The sequence below is a fragment of the Kogia breviceps genome, chromosome 3 (assembly GCF_026419965.1).
Source record: "Kogia breviceps isolate mKogBre1 chromosome 3, mKogBre1 haplotype 1, whole genome shotgun sequence".
In the NCBI taxonomy this organism is placed as follows: Eukaryota; Metazoa; Chordata; class Mammalia; order Artiodactyla; family Physeteridae; genus Kogia; species Kogia breviceps.
In genome coordinates this window covers 36,658,048-36,682,923 of record NC_081312.1, presented here as the reverse complement: position 1 = coordinate 36,682,923, position 24,876 = coordinate 36,658,048, and the positions used below count along the sequence as shown (strand labels likewise).

At 44.6% G+C, this 24,876-nt stretch overlaps 2 protein-coding genes across 9 annotated transcripts in view; one reads left to right on the top strand and one right to left on the bottom strand.

Annotated features, from left to right (window-relative positions):
• Positions 1–8,671, top strand: part of FNTB (farnesyltransferase, CAAX box, subunit beta) — a 96,151-nt gene extending 87,480 nt beyond the window's left edge. The window contains exon 14 of the transcript XR_010839522.1: positions 7,769–8,671. The gene's annotated coding sequence lies outside the window, so the exon portion shown is untranslated. The remainder of the gene's footprint in view (positions 1–7,768) is intronic.
• Positions 792–24,752, bottom strand: MAX (MYC associated factor X). Of its 8 annotated transcripts, none has more exons than XR_010839524.1 (6): positions 24,454–24,752; positions 23,706–23,732; positions 16,208–16,315; positions 3,576–3,699; positions 2,994–3,094; positions 792–2,324 (listed from the first exon to the last, which is right to left on the bottom strand). XR_010839524.1 is itself a non-coding variant. In XM_059059105.2 (5 exons), exons 1-5 carry the CDS (start codon positions 24,487–24,489, stop codon positions 2,137–2,139), a joined length of 483 nt encoding a protein of 160 aa, XP_058915088.1. In that variant the 5' UTR covers positions 24,490–24,732; the 3' UTR covers positions 792–2,136. The 8 variants fall into 8 exon arrangements, 4 of the variants coding, with proteins under 4 accessions (XP_058915088.1, XP_058915090.1, XP_058915092.1 ...); XR_010839525.1 differs by having other exon boundaries at positions 3,010–3,094; positions 24,454–24,732; XR_010839527.1 differs by lacking the exon at positions 23,706–23,732 and having other exon boundaries at positions 3,010–3,094; positions 24,454–24,748.
• Between the last annotated feature and the right edge of the window lie 124 nt (positions 24,753–24,876).

The following is a 24,876-nucleotide window of genomic DNA, read 5'->3' as shown; positions in this document are numbered from 1 at the left end:
GAAGCCCCCAATAAAATATATTTTAAAAAAATGCCTCTTATGGAAACATGATCCACCACCAGCTGTCAACTCCCATTAACCAAAACGATACACCATGGATTTGACATCCAGTTGATAGGAGCCCCAGCACCACCACTCTAAAGAGTGACAAATCAAAGAACTGATTTGACTTCTCTCCCTCCCCTGGACTAGGAACAGCAATATTTCCTGTCAGCCAGACAGGAAAACCAAAGCTGAGCTGTATTCTGGCCATAAATCCTTTCTTTCAAGGTCAAATGAGTTCAGGCCGGTGTTGGTCCCTAGCCCAGGTAGAGCTAACTGGATGCTGTTGAAGCCTCGACTTCCAGCCCATGGCAGCACAGCTGCCTCCTATTACCATGTCGAAACTCTCCAGAAACTGAAAAGTCCTAGAGCATACCAGTCACCCCTGGACTGGATGTTTCATTACCAAGAGAAACCCAAACTCACAGCTCTGGGCTACCAATTCCCCAAGGGTCATTTATTTAGCAGGAACTGGATCCAGAAATGTTGCCCTGGGTAACCCCATCCCTGTTGGAGCCTTAAAAGCTTCTATCCAATGAGCGAAGTCACCACCACCAGGTTAGCCACCCTCCCGTGCCCAGGCTGGACTAAGCCCTTGGAGCGCAAAGGGAACCACTCTGGCTTCCGGTCGCTCCCAGCCTGCAGGCTCCTCTCTCAGGCTCCCACACAGGCCCAGCGGCCTCCAGGGGGCGCTTTCCTCTACCAAGATATCTTGGCCTCTGCTGGGGCAAGAAGACACCACCACCAAGAAGGATAAAATAAGTTTTTATTTATAGTCTTATAGTAAAGGGGAAGCCTTAACTTGCAAGACAATTCTTCAGCAGTATGTACAACATACTTTTTATCTCCATGGAATGGAATCAAACACGGACTGAGACTACAGAGTATACACTAGAAATCAGCAAATGCCAGGAACAGAGTAGGAAAAAGACAAAGAAATGAGGCCTAAACACACAAAACCCTTCACTGGGATCTGCGGACCGCAGCCAGAACCAGGGCTGGATCACATAATGGGGACAGGTTCCAGGACAGCTGGAAGGGGAGGGGGACGAGGGTGGGGAGGGGTCTGCACTGGGGTGTGGGTTTAGTATGAGGTGAACCGCTCTTGGTATTTACATAGAAAATCAGTTGGCTCTATTTCTTAGAAATACACACGGAAAGAAAGGAAGATTTGATCATTACTTTATGAATCTGTCGTTTTGCAATACCGACATCATCAGAAATAGGGACAATTCACTCAGATTCAAATTTCAGTAGCAGGAAATAAATATCAAAACATCATCACTGGCCCTCAATACAAAACCTCTACCCCACCCTACCCTCCCTCCTTCTCCCACCCCCTCCCACCCCCTGGCGGCTACCGCTTCACTGCTGCTGTCCCCCCAACAAACCACACGAGTGTCACGCGGCCCTCCCTAAGGCTGGCTGAGAGAAGCAGGAGTGAAACAGGCCAAAGACTCTGCGCTGCAAATCTGTCCCCACTTCCTTTTATACCACAAACTTCTTCAAGGATCTGGTCTTTCAACAGGAGCGATAAATAGCCTTTGAGGGGAAAAAAAAAAAATCCTTAAAAAGAAGGGGGAATAATTCTGATTACTCCAAACTGGTCATCTTCTTAAAGTAGAGCAGTCCACAGATTCACAAAGTCTATCAAACAGAGGTGAGGGTGGCCCAGGAGGAGAGGCCTGGGAGGGGCAGGAGTCCCCGGGGCACATGCGCCCGGCAGGGCTGGAGGAGCTGGTGGGTGGTCAGGACACCATGTGCTCAGAGGTCTGGCCGGCCGTCTGTCCTCCACAGAAAAAGCTGCCAAGTTGGGGTGTTTTGGTTTGAATATTCCTGGTGGGGACAGGGAATCCCTGAAGGGAAACGTTAAAAAAAAAAAAAAAAAAAAAAAAAAACCAGTGGAAATAGGGAAGGAGAACGAGAGCTGTTGTCCAAGAGCTTCTACGTAAAAATAAAATTTAAAAAAAAAAAAAAAAAGAGGAGAAAAAAAGAGTCTCTTAAATGGTTCTGAGGGTTTTAAAGATGAACTGAAAGGAGGATAAGACGATGGAGGAGACAGACAGTTTTTATTGCTGGCCTGCCCCGTGGAGCTTAGCTGGCCTCCATCCGGAGCTTCTTCCTGCTTTGGGGCTCTTCGGGCTCCGACTCCGAGCTGGAGTCTGAGCCCCCATCGAAGGCAGAGATGGTGCTGCCCTTGGCGTTGGTGTAGAGGCTGTTGTCTGAGGAGGGGTAGTTGGTCTGCAGTTGGGCACTCGACCTCGCCTTCTCCAGTGCACGGACTGAAAGGCAACCAAGCGAGCGGGTTACAGCCTTCTGGAGACTGGGGGAGTAATCGAGTCTCAGGTCAGGGTCCAGCCTGTTCTTCCGAAGGGCTTGCTGGCCCCCGAGGCTCAGGGTGGCTCATAAGTAACTCCCTTCTGGTGGCTGTTCCACCTGCATACTTCATTTCCCTCCGCCTTTCCCAGCCAGAGCTGAGTGCTCAGTGGATGTGGCCAGCCACTCTGCAATGCCACCCAACCCTAAAGAGAAGGCTTGTGATGTCACTGTCCTGCTGTGGAAGCCCAGTACAGAGACAGGAGCACGAGCTCCCTGTGGGACCCAGCGGTGCAATTAACAGCGAAGCTGGCCTGGCAATGCCAGGCTCCACAAGGGTGTGAAGGCCACACATCAGCAGGAAAGGATGACAGAAGATGTATCAGCCAAAGAAAAGTTTTGGCTTAGCTCTCATGTACAAGATCCACTTGGAAAGACAAGCTGGACACTTGGAAGCAAGTCACCAATACACACAGGATACCTGGGCTTTCCGACACACGGCCCCTACATGCAGGCTGCTTGGCCCGGTGACCAACCCGCTGCCGCCTCCCGCTGCCCAGCCCTCATTTCAGCTCATCTTGAGCCTGGAAGGTCAGCCCATTTATTTTAGTTTAGTTTATTTGAGGTGTTCTAACCCAGGTGGTTACTTGCATTTCCTTTTACTTGCATCTTCCATGAGGGAGGAAGAGAAGTGAATTCCCCAGGAACAAAGAACTTGATCAGCTCTCGCTTTCCCCTGTGGTTGTAGGAAAAGGCGGATGTGAGCATTGGAGAACAGCATGGGCCTGGCCCATAGGCTGCCCTGATTGGACTACCGTTGACAACGGGGAGCGCTCACTGTCCCTGAACACCTGGAGTCTCTGTGGCACTTAACACAGCACACTCCAATTCAAGGACCTCATAGCTCTTTTGAGACACCTGATGCCAGGTGTGACCCCTAAGACAAACGGAGCACCTGAGCCCCAAGAAGGGGAGAGAGAGCAGGTCAGAAAAAAGTCTCCAGTGTCTAACCCCTATACTCCACTGTTCCCTCACTGAGGGCTCAGGTCCTTCCTCAGGATGGCTCTACACTTGACTACTCAGGCCCAAGAAGCAGGGCCACAGCTGCTTAGGAGCACACGCCCCAGAACTGGTTCTGACTCAGCAGGCCTGGGTGCGAAGCCCTGACCTGGCTGGAGCACAGCAGGGCCAGGCGCCCCACAAGCTCTGCTGCTCACCTTGCTGCTCCAGAAGAGCATTCTGCCGCTTGAGGTCATCAATATCTTGCTGGTGTGTGTGGTTTTTCCTTCGCATATACTGGATATACTCTGTGGCTTTGTCTAGGATTTGGGCCCGGGATGCCTGTTGCAATATGAGAAAAAGCAAAGGGGACAAAATAAAGACCTAGTCCACGCAGTGAAGGAACCATGCCTTGCAGCAAAGATGGCATGAGGGAATGGAAGCAGGAGGGTGAGGGGGCACAAGGCTGAGCAAACAGCGTAAGTGCTATCGGGAATCTTGTTTACACCAGTCAAGGCACCAGCTGCTTTACATAGCTTACCTCACTGGCTCTCTCTAGAGAGGTAGCTCTACCAGGAACCCAAGGCTCAGAGAAGTATACTAGTTTATTCAAAATAAAAGAGTGTAGAGCCTGGATTCAAACGCAGGTCCAGTTCACTCCTGAACTTGTACCCTACCCACCCCCTTTGGTTCTTTAGGTTGCTTTCATGTCCTCAGCCAGGCTATTCTGAAAACATTAAAATGCTACTTAACTGAGACCTTGGGCCATTCACTCTCTGCTAGGGCCTGGCTACAGGCAGCTGGTCCAGAAAGACAAGATCAAGATCTCAGCTGGAGGTGGCTCAGGATGGGAATGGGTACAATGTTGTTCATCAAGGTCCTAGATTTCAGACAAGCTTTCAGACTAGTTCCAATTGAGCCATGCTGCTTTGTCATGATTTCAGCCTCTCTGGCTAAAGAGAATTTTGTGAAAGCTGTCAGAGCTTGATGTCAACACAGGAAGGGCATGAGATTGGGCCACTTCAGGAAGCAACCACCACACCTTCACCATGGCTGTGGGTAGCCTAGGCACTGCCCTGTCAGAGGAACAAGTTAATGAGCTAATAAAATGGATGTCAGGTTACTCGGCCCCTGGAGGTCAAAAGTACCCGGAAGATTCCCTCCAGGTTGCAAACATGGCCAGAGTTACTCATGGCCAGGCAGCCAACCAGCTGATCTGGTGGAATGGTTCAAAGCCAAGAGAACTGAAGCTCAAGGCAGGGTAGTCTAGTAGCCGAAGTATGGTGGTGAGGCACCTCAGGCACCTGAACTGGAGCAAAGCTTCTTAAATGGCAAAGAAAACAGCCACACTCAGGCAAGCAAAACTAAATCCACCTGTAGTATATATTCTGACAATCTCAACTCATAGACTTCAGCAGGGCTGGGTATCAGAGAGGTTTGGAAGGCCTGGATTTATTCACCAGTTCTCACAAGTACTAGAGTTTCCAGGCTTTCCTCTTATAGCATACTTAAGACAACTTCCTCAAAAGGAAATTGTTCATATTCAACCATTTTTATCTGGTGCGAATTACATACAAGGCACGGAGTAGACACTGTGGGGAAACACAATGTATTAGTCATGGCTTCTTCTGCCCAGAAGCTAACTTACTATCTAGTTGAGGAGATAAACATATTTATATACAGACAAATCACAGGGCAGTACCAACAAGTGTAACTTGAGTAGTACAGATTAGAAAGGCCATGGGAAAGATGGCTTCTGGCTGGGGTGATGACCTTCTGAGTGACAGGCATTAGCCTCGGCTCCACACACACAGGCTCCTATCTGAACCAGTGAACCCTGGGTTAGACTGAGGTGGAATCTGTGGGAAGGGTTGCTCTGGGCAGGGAGAATAGCACAAGCAAGGGCATGAGGGTGGGGACAGGACCAGGCCTATTTCTTTAGTTGAGTAAGTCAGCTTATGTAGAAAAGAATGAGAAAACCTACCAACGGGGGCTTGCAACTCTGGCTACAAGGCCGCTTCAGAAGCTGTTTCCCATTTCTGCCACAGGGGACTTATTAGGGTTAATTACTAGGTGATAAAGTGAAAAAAAAAGGGGGGGGCACATATTTAGAAGGGACTAATTAAAATACCCTGCCTCTCTGGATGCTAGAGATGGGATTAAAAACAAGTACTGTAGGGCTTCCCTGGTGGCGCAGTGGTTGAGAGTCCACCTGCCGATGCAGGGGACACGGGTTCGTGCCCCGGTCAGGGAGGATCCCACATGCCACGGAGCAGCTGGGCCCGTGAGCCATGGCCACTGAACCTGCGCGTCTGGAGCCTGTGCTCCGCAACGGGAGAGGCCACAGCAGTGAGAGGGCCAAGTACCGCAAAAAAAAAAAAAAAAAAGCAAAAAAACCCCAAGTACTGTAGGATAGGTGGCAGGGTGGCAGAGTGGGGAGAAGAGTTTAGGAATCCAGGAGAGGGGTACCTCCTAGGTCCTGTCGTTAATGGGCTCTGTGACTGCAGACAGAGTATTTCTCTCTGTGGCTACTCCTTATCTGATGAGAAATTCTCTCAGACCCCACCTAGCTTTCCAAATTCTATGCACTCCATCACTGATCTAATTGTTATGCATATTTACGTCTCTCTTTAAATCTGCCTGTTTTTTCAACTAACTGTTGTTCCCAGAAAGCAACATTAACCCTTATTTAACTCCTCATTTGCATGTGGCACAAGGGGAAAAAGCAAAATCTCTGAACAAGAGAGCACTTGCGGACCTCCCTGGTGGCGCTTGCAAATGTTCAGAGATAATTTATAACAAATGACCACACTGAGTAGCAGCCTGAGTGCTCCCAGTTTCTTCTTCACATATTTATACATGAAACCACGAAGTGAAAAGGCAGAAGTAAGCACAGCACAACAAACCAAAGAGAAAGATGCCGTGAGAGATCCAAGTTTTTCCACCTCAAGGCAGTTTTCAGATGAAGATAAAATTCATAGATGCTCAGAAAACAGTGTCTTGGGATCAAGAGGTCTCCATAGAAGGCCAGATTGGAATAAACCCAGCATGAGGCCTCCAGAATGCTAATAAGCACCACCCTTCCTCCACACCCACCCCTTGCCTAAGTAGAAGCACCTAGGCCACTTGGAGTATCCCTGACCCCCACTTACTAAGTTCAAAAGCATGGTTCAATTAACTTTATTTTGCCCCCTCCAGGGTACTCAACAAGAAGTCCCACAAGAAAAAATTTAAAGTACAAAATACAGAATTCCCCCAAATTTACATGTGTATTTAGTCCAGGGAAGAAAAAGCAAAAGGTGGAAGGTAGAAAATGCTAGACTCAACTAAAATCCCCTCTCTTCCAGTTTTACAAACCATGCAAGATCATGTGACCTGCCACAGGGTTAAGGTGTGGGCAGGCCCTTGCCTTTATGAGTTTATACTGTGAACAGCAGACATGAAGCCAGCAAGAACCCTGGGCTTTATGGCCTGGACTATATGGAGTGGCCCTGCGCTTTTGGTTTCTGTTTTCTAAACCGTGCCCAGTTGGCTAAGTCAGCAATCTTCGTGTGAGTGTCCCTGAGCAGATAACACTTGGTAGGTCAACATGTCCACAGATTGACTGTTGCCTTTGGGTATCCAGTAAGGACCTGAATAATTTCTTTCCTGCTAGTTTTTACAATTAGAAGGTACCAATTCTCATTCTGCCTTTCTAAGCAGAAACATATCTCTTTAATGGTTTGGACACAGGATGGCCTATGGCCAAGGGCACTGAAAAGGCATTGGGCCTTCTGGGTAGTAGTTTAATGCACAGCAGCAGACAGCCTTCTCTTTCCCCCTGGGAGCCACGCAAAAGGACATCGGATGCCCTTGCCCAATCGCGTTCCAGAGCCACAGCTGTACACAGCGATACAAATGATGATGATAATGGCAGCAGCTGAGTACTTACTAAATGCCAGGCACCCTCATACAATATTCTGATGTGTTATTTCCCCTATTTTATAAATGAGGAAACTGAGGCACAGAGCTGTAACTTGCCTAATATTACATAACCAGTGGGTTACAGTGAGTCAAGATTTGAACACAGGCCTCCAGGACACCCTATTTTGGGACCACAGAGGAGGCTGTGGAACTAATGAAGAAGGTCAATGGAATTTGGAGAATCTGAGCAGGAAGAAAAGGACTACGAAAGAGTCACCCAATTTGTCTATAAGGATGTCAATGAAGAGCCTGGTGAGGGTGATTTCCTTGAAGGAGTGATTTTAGGTAAATCATCTTCACACAGGTAATGGGTGCAGGAGTGAGTTGAAGCTGAAGCAAAGATGAAGACTGGTTTTTAGAATGAGGCTGAGAAAGTAAGAAATGGAAACAAAGTAGCGTATAATAACAGCAGCATTGAAGGAAGACTGTTTTTCTTTTTCTTTTAAAGGCAGGTGAAACTCAAAGTGACCCCTAGCAGAGAAGAAGCAAATACAGAGGAAAAGCCAGAAGATGCAAGTTAGCTTGAAAGAACTGACTGAACCTGGGCCTGGGCAAGGGAAATGCTGGCCCCCCCGCACTGCTCTGGCTTCATTACCTAAGAAGGGGAAACCTGAAGTGGACAGTAGAGAAGACCCAGCGTGGCAGAGGGGCCCAGTGGTTCCTGTGCCACCTCTCCTGCTCGTACACAGTTGCTGGCCTGTTGCATCCCTGCCCAGAGCAGCAAGGAGATGGAGGAAAGGGCCACCCCAGCCTCCAGAGGCACCCACTTGAACAGAACTCTGTCTGGGAATAGAGTGTACTCACCTGGTGTGCTGCAGCAAGAATCAACTACCTATTTCACGAGAGGCCCCAAACCCAAGAGTTTGATTCTAATTAGTACCTGTTAAAGGTCCCAAATGATTCTTGAAGTAGTTAACACTGATGTTTAGGATGACATCCAAGGTCATTAAATCCCATTTAAGGCAGTGGTTCTCAATATTTTTCATATGGGGCAAGAGTCCCACACATTTCTGGAGCTGTAAATCTTTGTGTTTGTTTAGACAAAAATCCAAGTTGTTTAGAAAGCAGGTGGGGAGAGGTGAGGAAGAGCAAAGTCGTACTAGCTTGTTAACATTAGGAACACCATTGCTCTTCCCTAGGGTCCTAAAGCTGACCTGAGAAACAGTCATCTTTGCTGTATTTATCATTTTTTCCTCCTGTCAAAATCAGATCCTACCAGGCTGATGCTACAGCTGCCCTGTTCCACCAAGAACCAAAACGCCACATCCTAGGGAATGAAAAAAGAACTACTGCCTGACTCACCAGTTGACATGTTTTATTATTTTAAAGAAAATAAAACCATTATTTTCTGAAACCTGCACAAACTTCTATGCATAGTAAGGTAAAAGGAGGCCTAGGGCAAAGCTGGTGTACATTTTCAATTGAATAAGCCATGTTCTGGAAACAAAAATCAAAGCACAATAAATTTGGGACTGTATTAAGCTAGTTCATTCCAAAATGGAGCCACCATCAATACCAACAAGGGAGGCTGGAAGGCTGTGGGCTCAGAGACAGCACAGCCATGTGGCCCCTCAAAGGCTTCTTGTGCCTGGCCCTTCTAAGCCCAAAGGACCAAAATTTTCTTGATTACTAGGGTAAGGCAAAGCTATCATGTCCCATTAAGGGCTTAAAGCTGGGAGCCAGACATTTGTTAAGGGTCAACACAAACCATGTTTCAAACTTTGTAGTCTTTTATCTTGAGCCCTTGGTAGTCTGAAATGAAGGTGTGACGTTTCCCCATCAAACTCTGACCACAAGGGACGGGAGCACAGGGTTTCCTCAAAGAGGAAATACAACTAGTAAATAAACATGCGGAAAAGGATTTAATCTCACAGGCAATAAACAAAATACAAAATTAATTACTACCTTTTGCCTATAATAAATTAGTCACCCTCTCCAAAAAAAAAAAATTCCAGTGGTGGTAAAATTGGTACTCTCAAAACAATACCAAAAGACTAATCTTTAGAATTTGCTTGAAAAAGAAAGAAAAGAAAGAAGACATGAAAACAATCCTCCTGGAAAGCATTCTGGCAACATACAGCAAAAAATCAGATGTTCTTACCACTAGACCCAGCAATCCAACTTCTGGGAATCTGTTTTATAGAAACAGCCACATGCACCCAAATGTTCATCACTACATTATTTATAAAGTTAAAAGACTGGAGGCAACCTGAATGGTTAAAAGAAACATGTCTAATGGCTAAATATGAACACTCTATCACTTGGGGAAAGGGCATGTTATGTGAAAGCATCAAGCTATGGCCTTTACCCATGTAAAGCATGCGTATGAAGAGACCAGAGGGGAATACACAGATTGATAACACCATTATTCTCTTGTTTCTTAGACTCCATCAATAAACACATGGATTTAAGAGCAGCCTTTGCCGGGGGAGGAAAAAAAAGAGGCGAGCTTTGTTTAACATCCACTTTAAGATAGCACCCAATTTCAGTCATGTTAAAATGGGGTGTGGGATGGGGAGAGTGCATCTTTGAACAGCAGTGTCCAGCACAATAGCCACCAGCCACAGGTGGCTAATAAGTACTGAAATGTGACTAGTCTGTAATGCACTGTGGTATCCTAAATGGGCAGGAAATCCAAAAGGGAGGGGATATATGTATATGTATGGTTGATTCATTTTGCTGTGCGGTAGAAGCTAACACAACATTGTGAAGCAACTATACTCCAATAGAAATTAATTTTAAAAAAGAAAAGAAATGTGACTAGTCTGAATTGAGATGTGCTATAAGTATAAAACACACACTGGATTATCAAAACAGTGCAAGAAAATAATATAAAATATCCCACTAGTAATTTTTACTATACTGATTATATATGGAAGTCATACTTACATTTGTATATTAGGTTAAATAAAATATATTATTAAAATTAATTTTACCTATTTGTGGCTCACATTAAAATTCCACTGGACAGCACTTGTCTCAGAATCTTAGAATAAAGGAAAGGTTGTAGTTGTGTTAGAGGAATGGAAGGACTGTTTTTCTTCTTCCCATTTTTCCAAAGTTACTGCAATTTTGTTAGAGGGGAATAAAAAGAGAAATGCTAGAGGGAAGGCCCAGTAACCAATTCCTCTTCTTTCAAATCTCCAGATGGAAAAGTGGTAGGTGAGTTTCCTGACTCTCTAGTCTTCTCTATGGGAGTGAGCCCTCCCCTACTCTGTAGTGCAGAGACTTCCAGAAGGATGGACAAAGCTTCTGCCCTCAAGGAGTGCACCCTTCAGTTAGGTGATAAGAACTGTCACAGGAAAAAGGAAGACATAGGAGAGGCCCCATAAAGGGCCAGTGGGGTGTCAGGGAGAGTGATACCCCAGGGTCCTCAGGGTGCTGAGGCATCTGATACAGCCCTTGAAAATGGGCAGGTGGAGACTGATTGGCAGGGGTGGCCTCACTGGGGAGAAACACAGGAAGGCACATGGGCAGGAAACATGGGGAGCTGGGGAGCCCTTGTAAGTGGGTCTCTTCTTTGTGAAACCCCAATGTCATGTGGGCGGTGAAGCTGGAGCTGGGACCTTGGTGGAAGGAAAGAACTCAGATAAACCTGAAGATGACATTCCTGGGGAAACAGAGGAGGGTGTACACTGCTTCACAATAAGGGGAGGAGCAGAAAAAGCAGGAGGACAAGTTGGGTACCTTATCCAGAGAACATGGAATGCCAGTCCTTACTGTGATGGGCACTGAAAAGCCCTTGGAGGCTTTGAAAGTGCAAAAATACAGTTAACAACGAATCAGTGAATCAGTACATTTACTTGCTGAGCCTGGAGCTTAAGGGAGATCTGGACAACTATGGACAACAACTTAAGATGTAGAAAATTTAAGAATAAAAGAACTGCCCAAGTTGGAGTCTGGCCAGGTAATAACCCTGTTGAGTAATAAGGTGAAATGGGTAGGGCTGTAGTTTACATTTCATTTAAAAGACAACCCCTTTAGCAGTCCAGATAGGATGCAGAAACACTGCTGCTGAATGAACTGCCTGCCTTAAAGGGTATCCACTAGAGTGAGTGCCTCCCAGTGTAGTAACAAGGCCAGGTGGAGAGAGGGCTTCCTTCCTTCAGTCAATAAACACTTGCTCTGCTCCCTACTGTGTGCCAGGCACCAAGGGAAGAAATAAGACCAAAGATGTTCTCCCTGCCTTCAGTACTTACTACAGTGTAGTATGGGAAACGGGTAGACAGTCATCAAGTAACAACACAAATATGTATACAGTTACACCTGGGATAAGCCCAGGTCACAGTGCTGAGTGAGTTTAACAGGGAGACTGGCCTTCAGCAGTAAGAACTACTATGTTCCCTGGTATAAGGGACTATTTGGTTTCAACACCTACCTGTTAAGGACACTGGGCTTTAATGAAGATGAAACAAATTAGCTCCGTGTTTTAACCTTTTACCTGATGCTCAGCATGTTATCTTATTATTGTTAATTGTTAGGTATAATCCTCTCCCCCAACAAGAGAGCAAGATCCTCAAGAGTAGACATCATGCATTAAACCTCTTAAACCTCTACGGTGCTCACATATAAAAACGTGAGCACAACCATGTGGGCTGTGGCAGTTTTCGTCAAAGAGCTGAGGAAGCCCACCGTTGCCTCTGGCGCTCTCACCCCTCAGCTTTCTGGGAACCTACCACGAGCCGGAGTCTGTGACAGGAGCGCAGAGGAAGTGCCTTCATAGTCTCACCTAAAACAAAGGGACTCTGACTCACTGACTATAAGAACTCTTACTTGCTGACTAGAAGAAAGACTTTTTTCTTTATTTTCATCTTAGGTTATAATCTCTTTTTAACATATCATAGCTCTATCCAGAAAGGAGAAATCCAGAGCACAACTGCCTGAGAGAGCAATGAAGTATGATAAATAGGCATTTAGGAAGAGACTTAGAAGATGAAAAATTACTATAAACCACTGTTCTGCTACATATGGCACTACTGAAACAGAACCTTCTTTCACTAAAGTCAGCCATGCTAAGGAGACACTGTGATTGGATACAGTCACTCTGGTGCAGGTGCTGGGGCTAACTCACCGGGGGTGGGCACAGAATTACAGCCCCATGCAAAGGCAGACTGATGGGCTCGCCACCACGTCTGCCCCCCACATAACAGCGTGAGCTCAGTGCCAGCAAGCCACTGGGCAACACTCCCTAGCACCCAACCAAGGACCCTCAAAACAAGGAATAATTCTGTTCAAGAACAGTAATGTCTTCCTTTGAAAAGTGGGACCACAGTCGTTCTTGCCCTTGCTCCCTTACTCTGGTTGACTGGCTGATGGTTCTAATGCCATTCCATCTTTCCTGTGGGCTCCATGTCCAGCTGAAAAACTATGGGAAACAAAAGGCTCAGGCGACAAGAGTTCAAGAGTCTACTTGTGAACAATGTGACCTATAGCAAAACCCAGCTGGACTGCCAACTATAATGATCTATTTCTCAGAACAGCTACTTTCAGTGACCCTTAACTCTGCACTTCGGTGTTGTCTACATATGCTACTTCAGGGGATAATATTTTAGTAGCAACCCTAGTATGACATACTGCCAAGATTACTGACCCTATCCAGGGGAAGCTCCCAATATAAAGACAAGATATAAGAATTTAAGCAAGATTTCTTTAAAATATCCTTAAATTGTTTACCCCTATGGTGGTAGAAAGATTGAACTTGGCAACCAGCAGTCCTGAGTTCTAGTCCCTGTCCGGCTATAGATTGATCTTGAGCCTGTTTTCTCATCTCTGATACACTAAGGATGGCAGGAGCCCTAGCAGTAGTAATTGTCCAATTATAATAGTGCAGTACTCACCTCAGAGAACTGCTGTGCAGGTTTCATTTTACATTGCAATACAGATATTAGTTAATACTGAATTTTTTACTTAAGCAAAAGGTGACCATTTTATAGTAGAAATATAGGAAACAAAGGATAAATAGAGTTTGGGTCTCATGTTTAAAGGATTTTTTGTTGTTGTTGTTTTAGTACAAGTATCCCCCATTCTTGGTTAGGATCCAATTCAATCAGTATTAGTTTCTCTTTAAAAAACAAAAGGCTTATTAGAACACATAGGACAGATAATCCAAATACTAAGTGAGAAGTCACCTGGAACATAAAGGTGAACAAGTCAAAGGAGACTGGGGGCCTTTGCTTCAAAAAACTGATCTAAGCACCCCCAAAACCCACAGGGCAAAATGATCATTTCATGATTATTTACATAATGTCAGAACCTTAATTACTGCAATCCAAATCAAGAATTACCCAATTCCCTTTGGTTCAAATACCACTTAGAAAAAAAACTGCAACACTTAGGGAGAACTAGGAAGTCTGAGAGACCAAAGTATTCTGTTAGACTCACTGCAGCACCTGTGAAACAGTGTTGGCAGGGAAGGAAAATAATGAAGATTGTGGAACTTAGTGGGAAGGGGTTGGGGTTCAACCAGAGCTAACAGCCATTTACTTCCTTTATTCATGCTCAACATGAACATTTGGACTGGAACACACAAAAGCATTCTTAACTCAGAAAGGCACCTGGTAAACTTCCACTGGGGCTTTGATCAGCTAGAAGAAACCTGGCCCCTCGACCACTCCTTCCCCTAGTCTTGCTACTTCTCTAACCTCATCTCCTGCCACAGTCCCTTCACTCACTCTACTCCAGCCACTCTGGCCTCTGTCTCTGTGACAGGCCCAGGAATGCTCCCAGGTTCCTGCCCCTGGACTATTCCACTTGCCTTCCCTGGCCTAGAATGCTAATCACCAGATAGATGCATGGTTCTTTCCTTCACTTCCTTCAAGTCTTTGCTCAGATGCTGCCTTGCTAGGGTTTTTTTTGTCTGCCCTAATGAAAACTGCAACCCTTCCTTCCCTGTTTTTCTCCATAGCACTTATCTGACATACTATATATATATATATATATATATTTAATTATTAGTTCATTTTCTATCTTTTCCTCACCACACTAAGAGCTTCTGCTTTTGTCTACTTTGTTCACTGCCATATTCCTAATATCTAGGACAATGACTGGTATGTAGCAGACCCCCAGTAAGTATCTGCTGAATGGAGTAAATGAATAGGCCACAAAGAATGACAACTGTTTGGTTTGTAAGGTTACCAAATTCAAACTGTCATCTTCCTTGAAGAAAGGAGACAACAGGATTTAGGGTAATGTGATTTTAAGGACTTAAGGAAGAATGTTATGACGACGTAAAATAGACTAGATAAAGAAAAAGGTATAGTTGAGCTCTTAAGACTGACCTCTCCAAAAGTGTTCTTGAACTTAAGAAAGCCTAAGAATCACCTGACTGTTGGTTATAAATACAGATCTCTAGCCCTGCCTCCAGAAAGACAGATTCAGTAGTGATTCTGATGGGGGTGATCCACAGGCCATTTCTTGGGATATGCTGTCCCGGCACCACTCCTGATTAGATGTGAGACTTAGAAAAAGGTACCTCTTGTCCATTTACTTCACCAAAGCCATTTTAATTGATACCATGGCATATGAATAAGCACCTACTGTCAATAGTTCAGACAAACGCAAGAGATAATCCTTTGTACATGTGTACTCTGACTAAAAGGGTGAGCCTCTCCCCCCATCATAAAGATTTCCTGTGGTGCTTAACAGTGTTGTACCCAGGAATATTGTTATTACAGGTAAGCACCTTGGTCCAAGGCCATTAAGCCAAGTGCACACTAAGTAAGCCTAACCCAGGGCAAATTCTGGTTTTGCAATGCTAGGTATTTACATGGCCTGTTTTGTTTTTCATAAAGGTCAGACCTACCCCATCCTTTAGCCACACAGCCACACCTTACACAAGGTATAAAGCATGTGGCTTACCAGACTGGCAGTATAAATAAAATGAAACCATAATGGTCCCAAGTTTAATTCTGGATAACCAAACAAAACCAGGACTCCTACCACAGAGCTAAATCTGGAAAGCCGTTCAAAGCCCACCTGAAAGCAACAATTTTTCTTAAAACGGCTGCTTTTTTTTTTGGTTGCTTCTTTAACACTGCATTACTGAACCAAAAACCAAAAACACACAGGTCTTCTTCCAAGGTTGCCACTTATACACTGAATAGCTACAGAGAGCAGCCAGTAATATTGTGTGTCAAGGATGGAACTAACTGTGCAAACACATATTTTCTCCAAATTCCAAGGAGTGACCCTAACTCACCGACTTTTTATTCAAAGCTTCGGACTTTGTTTTTCAAATGTAGAAACAGCTGGTGCCTACCTCTCCAGGGAAAACAGTTTCTGGAAGGCCACCAGTGGGGTAGGGGGATGGTGGAAGAAGAGTAGTTATTTTTTTCTTCCATTTCGTATGAACACGTCTCTTTACTCAAATCCCACATTTAAAATGCTCTTTACGTGCCTTGGAAATAATAACTGTTGGACTGGGAGATCACTGGTGTCCAGATTGGTTCACATACATTCCTGGGAAGTTTCATTTAAAATAAGTACTCACTTTAAACCATATAAAAGGAATTCTCATGGAGGTCCAGAGAATCACTGACCTCAGGAATCCTTAGCATTATCCCAAACTACTATATGCTACTCTCTATATTACACTGTACAGTTATAATAATTTCTTGAATGAGTAAATTATACATAATACTAATTTTAAAAGAGAGCTCCTACTGATGTCTTAACAAGCAGCTCCATTACATCTGACATCGTTTGCTAAGGACGAACTACAGTAGGTAAGGTGTGTGGTGACTCCCCGAAGAATCAAAGATTAAGGAAACCATGTCACCCAAATATCCCTGACTCCATTTCTTTCCAGAAAGGTGAATGCCCTGCTAAGCCCCACAGTGAGTTCCAAGTTAGTGGTGGCTAAGCTAATCAGCTTTCTCAATAAACTCACCTTCTCTCCTTGGAGTGATGGGACCGAGTCCCGCAAACTGTGAAAGCTGTCTTTGATGTGGTCCCTACGTTTTCGTTCCAGTGCATTATGATGAGCCCGTTTGTCAGCCTGGAAGAATGGGAGAAAGAGCACATTAGTGATGTCAGTCCTTCTGCTTGGTACAGGTGAGTGGGTACAGCCTGGAAGTATATGCTGTCAGCGCTGTCCCAGGTGACTGGACTGGGAAGGATTTGTCGAGGTGGGCAGTTAGGAGTCTCCAGAATTAGGCTCTGCTAAAGGGGGAGAAAGGGGTGAGCAAGGCTTTCGACAGGAACATCCAAAGTAGCTCGATGCATCCAGTTCATGCATAAGTAAAATAAAAGTTATTCATGGGAACAAAGTGTGACTCTCCTGCAGCATCAGTTTTCTCCCACAACTTACTTATGTGACACAACAGCCGCCAGTCCATGGCTGGGAGGTGACCAAGGAAAAGCTGCAGTGGGCCCCTTCATAAGATGTGATCACCTCCACTGTAAGAGATTCCCCATGGTGGGTACCCAGGAAAGGAGTTAGGTCACTGGTGCAGTGTTTCTTTCCACGTGAAACCATCACCATGAGTCTGCTCTGGTCTCCAGCTCGCTAAGAGGTACTAGTTTTAAGACCTTCTTGCCAAATCATACAATAGAAACTAAAACCTCTAGAAAACCCAGATGCATGAATCTGCGATCATTATGACAGAGCTGATATAGACGCCAACTGCATTCTGAGAGCCTACTTTTTAAAGTGCATCTAAGGTGCTATTCAGCCAAGGGCTTCCCTCACACAGGCCGCCAGAAAGGCAGTTCTCAGACAGTAAACCTCTGACACTCACATATTCTCAATCCATCTCCTCAGGCACCTGTGGCACATCATGCTTATTTGGCGGTATCTAAATACCCACAGACCAAACTCCTTATCCTGTCCTGCTTAGAATCACAAAGAACAATCAGCTGGGGAGGGACAGAGACTGCCACTGTCATCAGTGGCAAAATACACTGGCTTCAGGTGGAAGAGACAGTGCTGGAGAACACTGCAAGTGAGCTTTGCCAGGCCCCCATTAAAGGGGCGGTCCCTCCAATGAAGCACAAACGCTCAATTAACCTAAAGCAAGAACTTCACATCTGCACTCCGGGAATTATGGGAAATACTATACTCTCAGAATTTACTACCAGTACACAAGGTTGCACTGGGCTAACCTAAAGAGGAAGTCTGTACAGAGGAAGTTCAGGTAGCTTTAAGCTACCCAGACACAGCACCAGGAATTTTAAAAATGAAGCAACAGGAGTAAATAACTTGGCTTAGCACAAGAATGCCTCAAATGAATCTTTATACTAGACAAGATGTTCGGACAAAAGTCTATAGAGACAAGAGTTATAGGAATGAAAGGACTTGAAATTCTAGTATCTAATCCCAAAAGTCTGAGTCATTACAGAGGAAGAAGAGGCTGCAAGCAGCTGTGGTAATTTTAGTCACTTCCTGGTCTCTCGAGCACAACACCTCACCTATAGCTCTGTTGAACTGGACACATGGTTCCCATCACAGCCATGGTTCTCCATGGCATAGCACTCATTTTCAGGGCAGATGCCTGGAACACTTCTAAAGCTCTCCTAATCTTACGCCTGAATTCTCTGTAAAAATGAGTGTCTGCTGAACTCCAGGGATATGTGGAATTTACAGGGAAACTGAGGGAATGATCAGATAACCTGAGGCTAGAGGAAGGTACCATACAGCATTACAGCAAGAAAAGTGCAGGTGCCTTCTATCAGCAGTATGAATAGCCTGAAAGAATTAAACATATTTAAGCACCTAGGCCTTTTCTAACTTACCATTCCCTCTAGTCATCTGTTGATACATAGGTAAGTTGGCTGGGTCTTAGACTAAAGACTTAGAGGGCTGAGAGATAGCATTTGGCATCTATCTGTCTCTCCTGTGTTTGCTACACACTCCCTAGGATGGTTTATTTACATGCAAAATAATCACCCAGCTTTGGTATCCAGCAGCAGCCCAAGATACTCCTGTCTACTAAATCACCCTGATTCCTGGCCCTCCTCCCAGCTTAAGAGCTGTGCACAGAAGCAGTGACACCAGTTACCCACAATCCCTCTTGTTGATACAAATAAAATTCTAATTGTCTGTTTTCTTTCTGGGAGAGCCCTGCAAATCTCAAATGGCTAGAATCAAGTTGGACTTGGTTTCACTCAGGCCTGCACTAGAAGGGTGGAGCTAAGTATAATCTAACACCAAAATCATCCCCACAATGCACTACCCCCTTCCCATTCACTGAGCCCTGAAAGGACTCAAATGGACAAGTCTTTCGGTTAGAGGATTGTAAGTGAACTTGGCTGTGGACCATCAGCAGAAATCTTGGCTTCTCATCTGGGAAGCCAGCCAAGTTTGAGAAGTTGGCTCAACAAGGAAAGGCAGCAGTCCACTGCCTGGTAGAAAGCCTGGGCTGGGGACTGTTGTTCTCAAAGTAGTGGATGGAATTTCTCTGGTGGTTCCAGGCCCAATTTAACCAGCAGAAGAGTGGAATCGTAGACCAATCCCTGCTGCCATGTCCATCCCCAAGCTGCTACACTTAACCAGAGTCCATTTTAAAGCTCTCAGAGACAATGGCAATGATGTATTTTTTTTCTTCTCCATCCTCATTTGAAAGAGCAAGTTAAAAACATGCAGAACTAACATGCCTAATTCCAAGCAACTCTGAACTAAATAATACCTCTAGTGGCTTGAAAGACCTTTACACGTATGAAAAGCCTTTACATAAGACTGAGAATTCTGTTTGGGAAACATTTCCAAATGTCCAGCCATATGAATTCCCTTCCCCTTTCCCCGCAACTCATCCAAATGGAGGGCCAATGGCCAGGCTTACCACTGCTTTGTTAACAACTATCTTTGCTTGCTGGCAACCCTTTTTGAAAGGGACAAGATTTGAAGACTCCCAGTGTAAGGCACCTGAGATCCTCCCACAAACTCAAAACTAGTTTAAAAAAAAAACAACAGGTGGGGAAGGGCCAAACAATTGTGTCTTGAACAAAGAAAGGTCAACTCAGATGAGTCAGCTTTCTCTCAACTATACTAAGATGTTTGATAATGAAAATGGGTGATACCAAACAAATTCTAGGAGACAACAGAAACATTCTTGGGCTGTACAGCAGGCCCACAAATACCTCCCCTATACATCCTATAGGAGCAGTGGCTGGATGCTATCACTCTTTAAATACGCTGGACTTGCACTTTCCAGCAGACTACCCCTCCTTCAGGGCATCCTAGGCTAACAGAAATACTAAAGAGCTGTGTGATCTTAAGAGTGGCCCACAGATGCTCAACAGGAACTCCGACACCAAATCGATTCCAGCTTCGACATCTCTGCCAAGGTTTTTATTCAGCCTCTCAGTATTATTTCCACCAAATTTTCCATACTGGCAGCCAGAATAAAAATCTTCACCTACAATTTGTCCATCTCCGACACTAACAAGCACATGTTAAGTGTTGTTAAATGTTGAAGGCAAACGTTATTTTGTTAGCCAAGAAGTTGCTAAACTGGCAGTAGGTCATTTCAAGCTAAGGAGGGCTGTTCAAAACTGAAGAAATGTCTTTAAATTATTTCCTTCCAACTTATTGCATAGAGAATACATCTTCCTTCAAGGCATTACATCAGTCAGCAGCATTATTTCCTGCAAGTTCTAGGTAGGCAAATCACAAGAGGAAATGAATGATCCATTATTCAAGTATGACCAAGGTTCTCCAGAGCAATGCCCTCTCTTGCAGGTCATGTGACACCTAACCCCATCTATAAGGGGAATCTTCTCAATTCCAATATAGAAAATTCCCACCATATATGGAATTAGAGTTGCCCAGTAAACATTTACTGCCTTTAAGAAATTTAAAGGCTATATTTTAGAAAGAAGATAGTGTTGCTTATGATTACTTAATAAGCTACTCTTATTAAACACTAACACTGGAAATACACAGGCTCAAAATTCTCATCAGAAAAGATCTATTTACTACTTCTGATGGGAAGCAAATAGGATAAATAAAACTGAATTTCTAAGCAACTTAATTCACTTTAATCAACTTGAAAACTGCAACATGAAATTATAGGCAGCTAGGATGAGATATTCACAAAAGTCCTTAATAGGAGATATAAATTGCAACTTCCCAACACCTCTCCTGCTTGAAGCCGACTGCCTAGTATACATTTTTAATATCCAATACATACATGTGTTTTCCCCGCTATTCAAAAAAATCACTTGGTGCCTAAAAAAACTTGGGAACGCTATCATCCAAATATGCCATCATACTATACCCATTTTCCTTGACCAACTATTTTACCATTACTGGAATCTTGAAAAAAGACTTTTAAATATAAGAACACCCTTCAACAGGTATTTTTAGGAACCAAACCTGGCATCCACATCCCTGTCAACACTCTAAGCAGACACAAAGTACATGTATCATGTAGCACTTCTGCCATGCAACTAACTCTGGGTAAAAGATAGTAGTTTCCTGAGTAAATTCCGATCTCAAAGGTGACAAAGCTCATTCCCTTCTGAATACACTGCAATTTCTAAAGAAACAAAGAGCTCTGAGAAGTTAGAAATATTTCATACCAGAAAGGTCCAGAAGCAGAATTGTACAAATCTGTTTCTAACCCCCCCAAAAGATATACTATAACTGAAACACATGCAGCTGTCATGAAGGATAAGCTGAAAAAGGTCTTAGGTTTCCGACTAACACACTAACCCTATGTTTCTTGTATACATTCATTCTTTAAAAAAAAAAAATCCCAAGCAGAAATAAAACAAAGATCACCTTGCATGAAATATACCTGCCCCAGAAAACTGTCTTTGAAATGCAACTTTTTCCCTCCAAAAAAAATAATAAAAATAAGATAATATCAGTGGGATTCTGAGACATATTGAATTTAATAATAAAAATTATTGTTTGGGATTACTTCCTGTAACAAAGCTTACTGGTCACCGGAGAAGTTGTTTTCTATTCACACTGAGGCAACAGAAAAAAATACTCGTCAAATCAGTTTCACTTTCTGTTACTGTTAGCCTCACTTCCTAACTCTGTTATTGCTGAGTATCCTACATTTCTTATGTAGTAAGGCTGTAGCTATTGTAGTGACATTATAAAACATGAATGAATACCTCTTTTTATATTAGGACCCATAGGACCGTTTCAAAATAACTTTTTAAAAGTTCTTTCTGCAGTCCTAAATAGTTGTACGCAGTCCACACCCTTTTCTGAACTAAGGCAAAGCTTAAGAACAGTTTCCCCCAAATTAAAAAAATATATATTTATCTATACTAAAAGTCAGGAAATAAACACAGTCACACAGAAAAAAAAATCCTTTCTACCGTATGTGTTCACAATAATTGCTTGATATGCTATGAAATTTGTCTATTGCTTTTTTCTCTGTGCCATTGTGATTATCTTGTAACAGATAATATTTAAATGTCTCAGCAAGTAGATGTGTCAAATTAAAAACCAAGGGTCAGACCACTCCCTGCGCCCACCCTCCAAAATCAAAGGGAAAAATCCTAAGTACCTTAACTGCGAACTGAAAACCTCCAGACCACACAATGAGATGAGCACTCTAGCAGAGTGAGGACATTTTCATAATTTAATAAAACGATTTACATCAACAGCCATGTGGACGGGCATTCTGAAAAGCAGAATGCGCTCAAGAACTGGAAGCCAAAATTTCACAAAGAAAATCCTTATCTCACTGGAAAGCCAATATAATTCCAATTTAAATAATAATTCTTCAAAGGAAGCCTAAACAATCCCTACCCTCCAATCCTGATCAAGCTCTAGGGCAGATTTTACAACCAGAGACTTGGAGAAAAAAATGTTTTAAATAGACTGTGTTCCAAACATGAAATTCCATGTTTACATTATTAAGGATAATAGTAACTGAAAAAAAGGAATTTAATTTTCAGATGTATGTATAAATATTAAGTATCTGACAATACTTCAAATATTCAAAGTATTGTCTTCAAATACTTCAAGGAAAAAGAAAACAAAACAAATTCTTTTTTAGTGATTAGTACCCAGGGATAATTTGAAAACCCCTGGAACAACTGCATTCTTGGATTTTATGGAAATATCAGCTTTCCATAAGTAAAGTTTTTCTAAATGCCTAACTCCTTTGACAACCTTACAATCTGTGCTCTAATGAAGAGCAGGTACAATTAAGAGGGCTTGCTTTTATCCTGTGATAATGAAATTATTAGACCAGAGATCTCAAAGTGGCATCTTGCAAATTCTAACAAGCCCCTAAACAACTTGATTGCCTCATACATTATTTTAAAAATCAGAAAAATAACATGAAATTATCTGGATTTGTAATCTTTCTTTTAAAATAGGAAGGTAAGACAACACTAAACCCTCATTCCCACATAACAGCAACCCACTGGACTTTAGTGGCTGCCTTTTCAGAAGAGGCATGTGCTCTCTAGTACCCCAGTCCTCATCTCTGCTCTCTACTTTATTCCTGACTATCTCACTGCCTGGGCCCCCTACAGACATCTAAATTTTGGACCCTCATTCTCTACACTTCCCACTGCTCCCATCTGTCAAATGTTAGATGCTATGGTTTACTCATTTCTCTTCCCTGATTCTGAATTATTTTGTCTCTATTCTTTTTTCTCCCTCTAATCTATTCATGGAACACCCATAGTACTATCTCAGACTCCAAGGACATGAGATTTGTGTCTATCTTAATCCACAGAACCATCCACTGAGAACATTAATATCCAAACTCTGAGAAATTATGGACAACACAGTATGGTATCAACCATCACCTCTTAGCAAACCTCTCTCTACAGTGCCACTTTTCTTCAACAGTTCTTTTACTGTCTTTATACTGCTCCTTCAACTCAAATAGTCAGACCACAATAAGCGGCTGAATGTGACACGTTCACATTCAACCTTTGGCCCCTCTACATTTCCAATTTCTGCATTAGAATAATACCAGGTTGTGCTAGATTCCATAGGTCTACAGCAGTCACATGACTTTTGGTTAAAGGTGATTACTGCATGTGGCTTCAACTTCGCACAACTATGCAGATATGGTTTAGAACCTACTTGTTCCTAAGTAAATCTGGCCACTTTTCCCTGAAATAATACTACAATTTACTTCAGCATGTTGTGTTTCTCATTTCCCACTTCTATAGTGACAGCTAGAGCCCCCAGCGGAAACCTACGGAAGGATTCATTTCCTTGCATTCAAATTCTCACTCACCTACAGTCACTGAACCTCACCACCTGAGAACCTAGAATTATGAGGTTCGCAAGCCCGCCCCCCCACCTAGAACCCCAGAACAAGGCCCCACCTCACCTTAACGGTTAACAGAAGAGTTTACTACAATATTAAAAGTAATAGAACGATCTCTTTTTCTCTCTGACCCCAAAAAGGACTAGAATTGAACGGAAATGAAAATGAAACGGAGAGTAGGAGACGTACCGCAGATTGAAACCTCGGTTGCTCTTCCTGGAATAAGAGAGAAAAAAAAAATAGAAAATATAGAAGTTATTTTTACACTTCACATTCAATAATAAGAAAGAAAATGCCTGCGGCAGAGGAAGCGGCGGGTGGGGAGTCAGCCCTACCCCCCCATCCCACGCCCCCATCCCCCCTAGAGGGATCCGGTAGCGGGGCAGGGGGGTCCCGAGCGCCGCCCCTCCTTCCAGGATCCGACCCGGGACAGAGGGGGTCCAGAGCACTGTCTCCTCTCCTCGCACCCAGCTCAGGGCGTCTGGGCACTCCCAAGCCCTCTCCGCCCTCCTTCACCCGCCAGGATCCGCCGCGGGTCACGGGAGGAGGGGGTCGCGGGCCGAGGGAGCAGGTCCTAAGCGCGGTGCCCTTCCCCAGGATCCGGACAATGGGATCCCGGGCGCACCCCGTCCCTGTCCCCCGGATCCTGAACTGGATAGGGTGGGAACGGGAGGCCGCAGCACCTTCCTCCACCGGGGGAGGTGGGGGTCCCAGAGGCCGCGTGTCTCCTCCCCACCTCCAGTCCCAGAAGGCCGCTGCGGCCAAGAGCCCGGAGGAGAGTGAGCCGGGAGCGCGACGGAGGCGGTCCCGGCCCAGGGCGAGGAAGGGGAAGGAGGCGGCGGCTGCCCGGCCCCCTGCCGCCGTCGCCCTGCTGAGAACCCCGGCCGCTGTCCCCGCCTGACAACCCGCAAGGGAAAGAAGAAGCCCCAGGACTCACGTCGCTCTCCACCTCGATGTCATCGTTATCGCTCATTTCCTACGGCCCAGGGAGCGGCCACTGCAGCGGCGGCGGGGAAGGGGGAGGGGTGGAGGGGAGGGGGAAGTCACCGACAACAACAAGCCGAGTCCCCCCCCACACACACTCACTCACTCACTCACTCGCTCTCTCACTCACTCACTCACTCACACACACACACTCACACACACACAACACGGGCGAGAACCACCTCCTCACTGCAGCACCGGATCAACGGCGGCACGCACGCCCGGTCGGCCCCCTCCCACGTGACCAGGCTCGTCACGCTGGGGCCGCCGAGACTTGTAGTTCTTGTCCCTTTGACTGACGGCCCAGCTAGCTCCAGAAAAACTACAAATCCCATAAGGCACTGTACACAGTCGTCGCCAGCCCGGCTTGTTGACG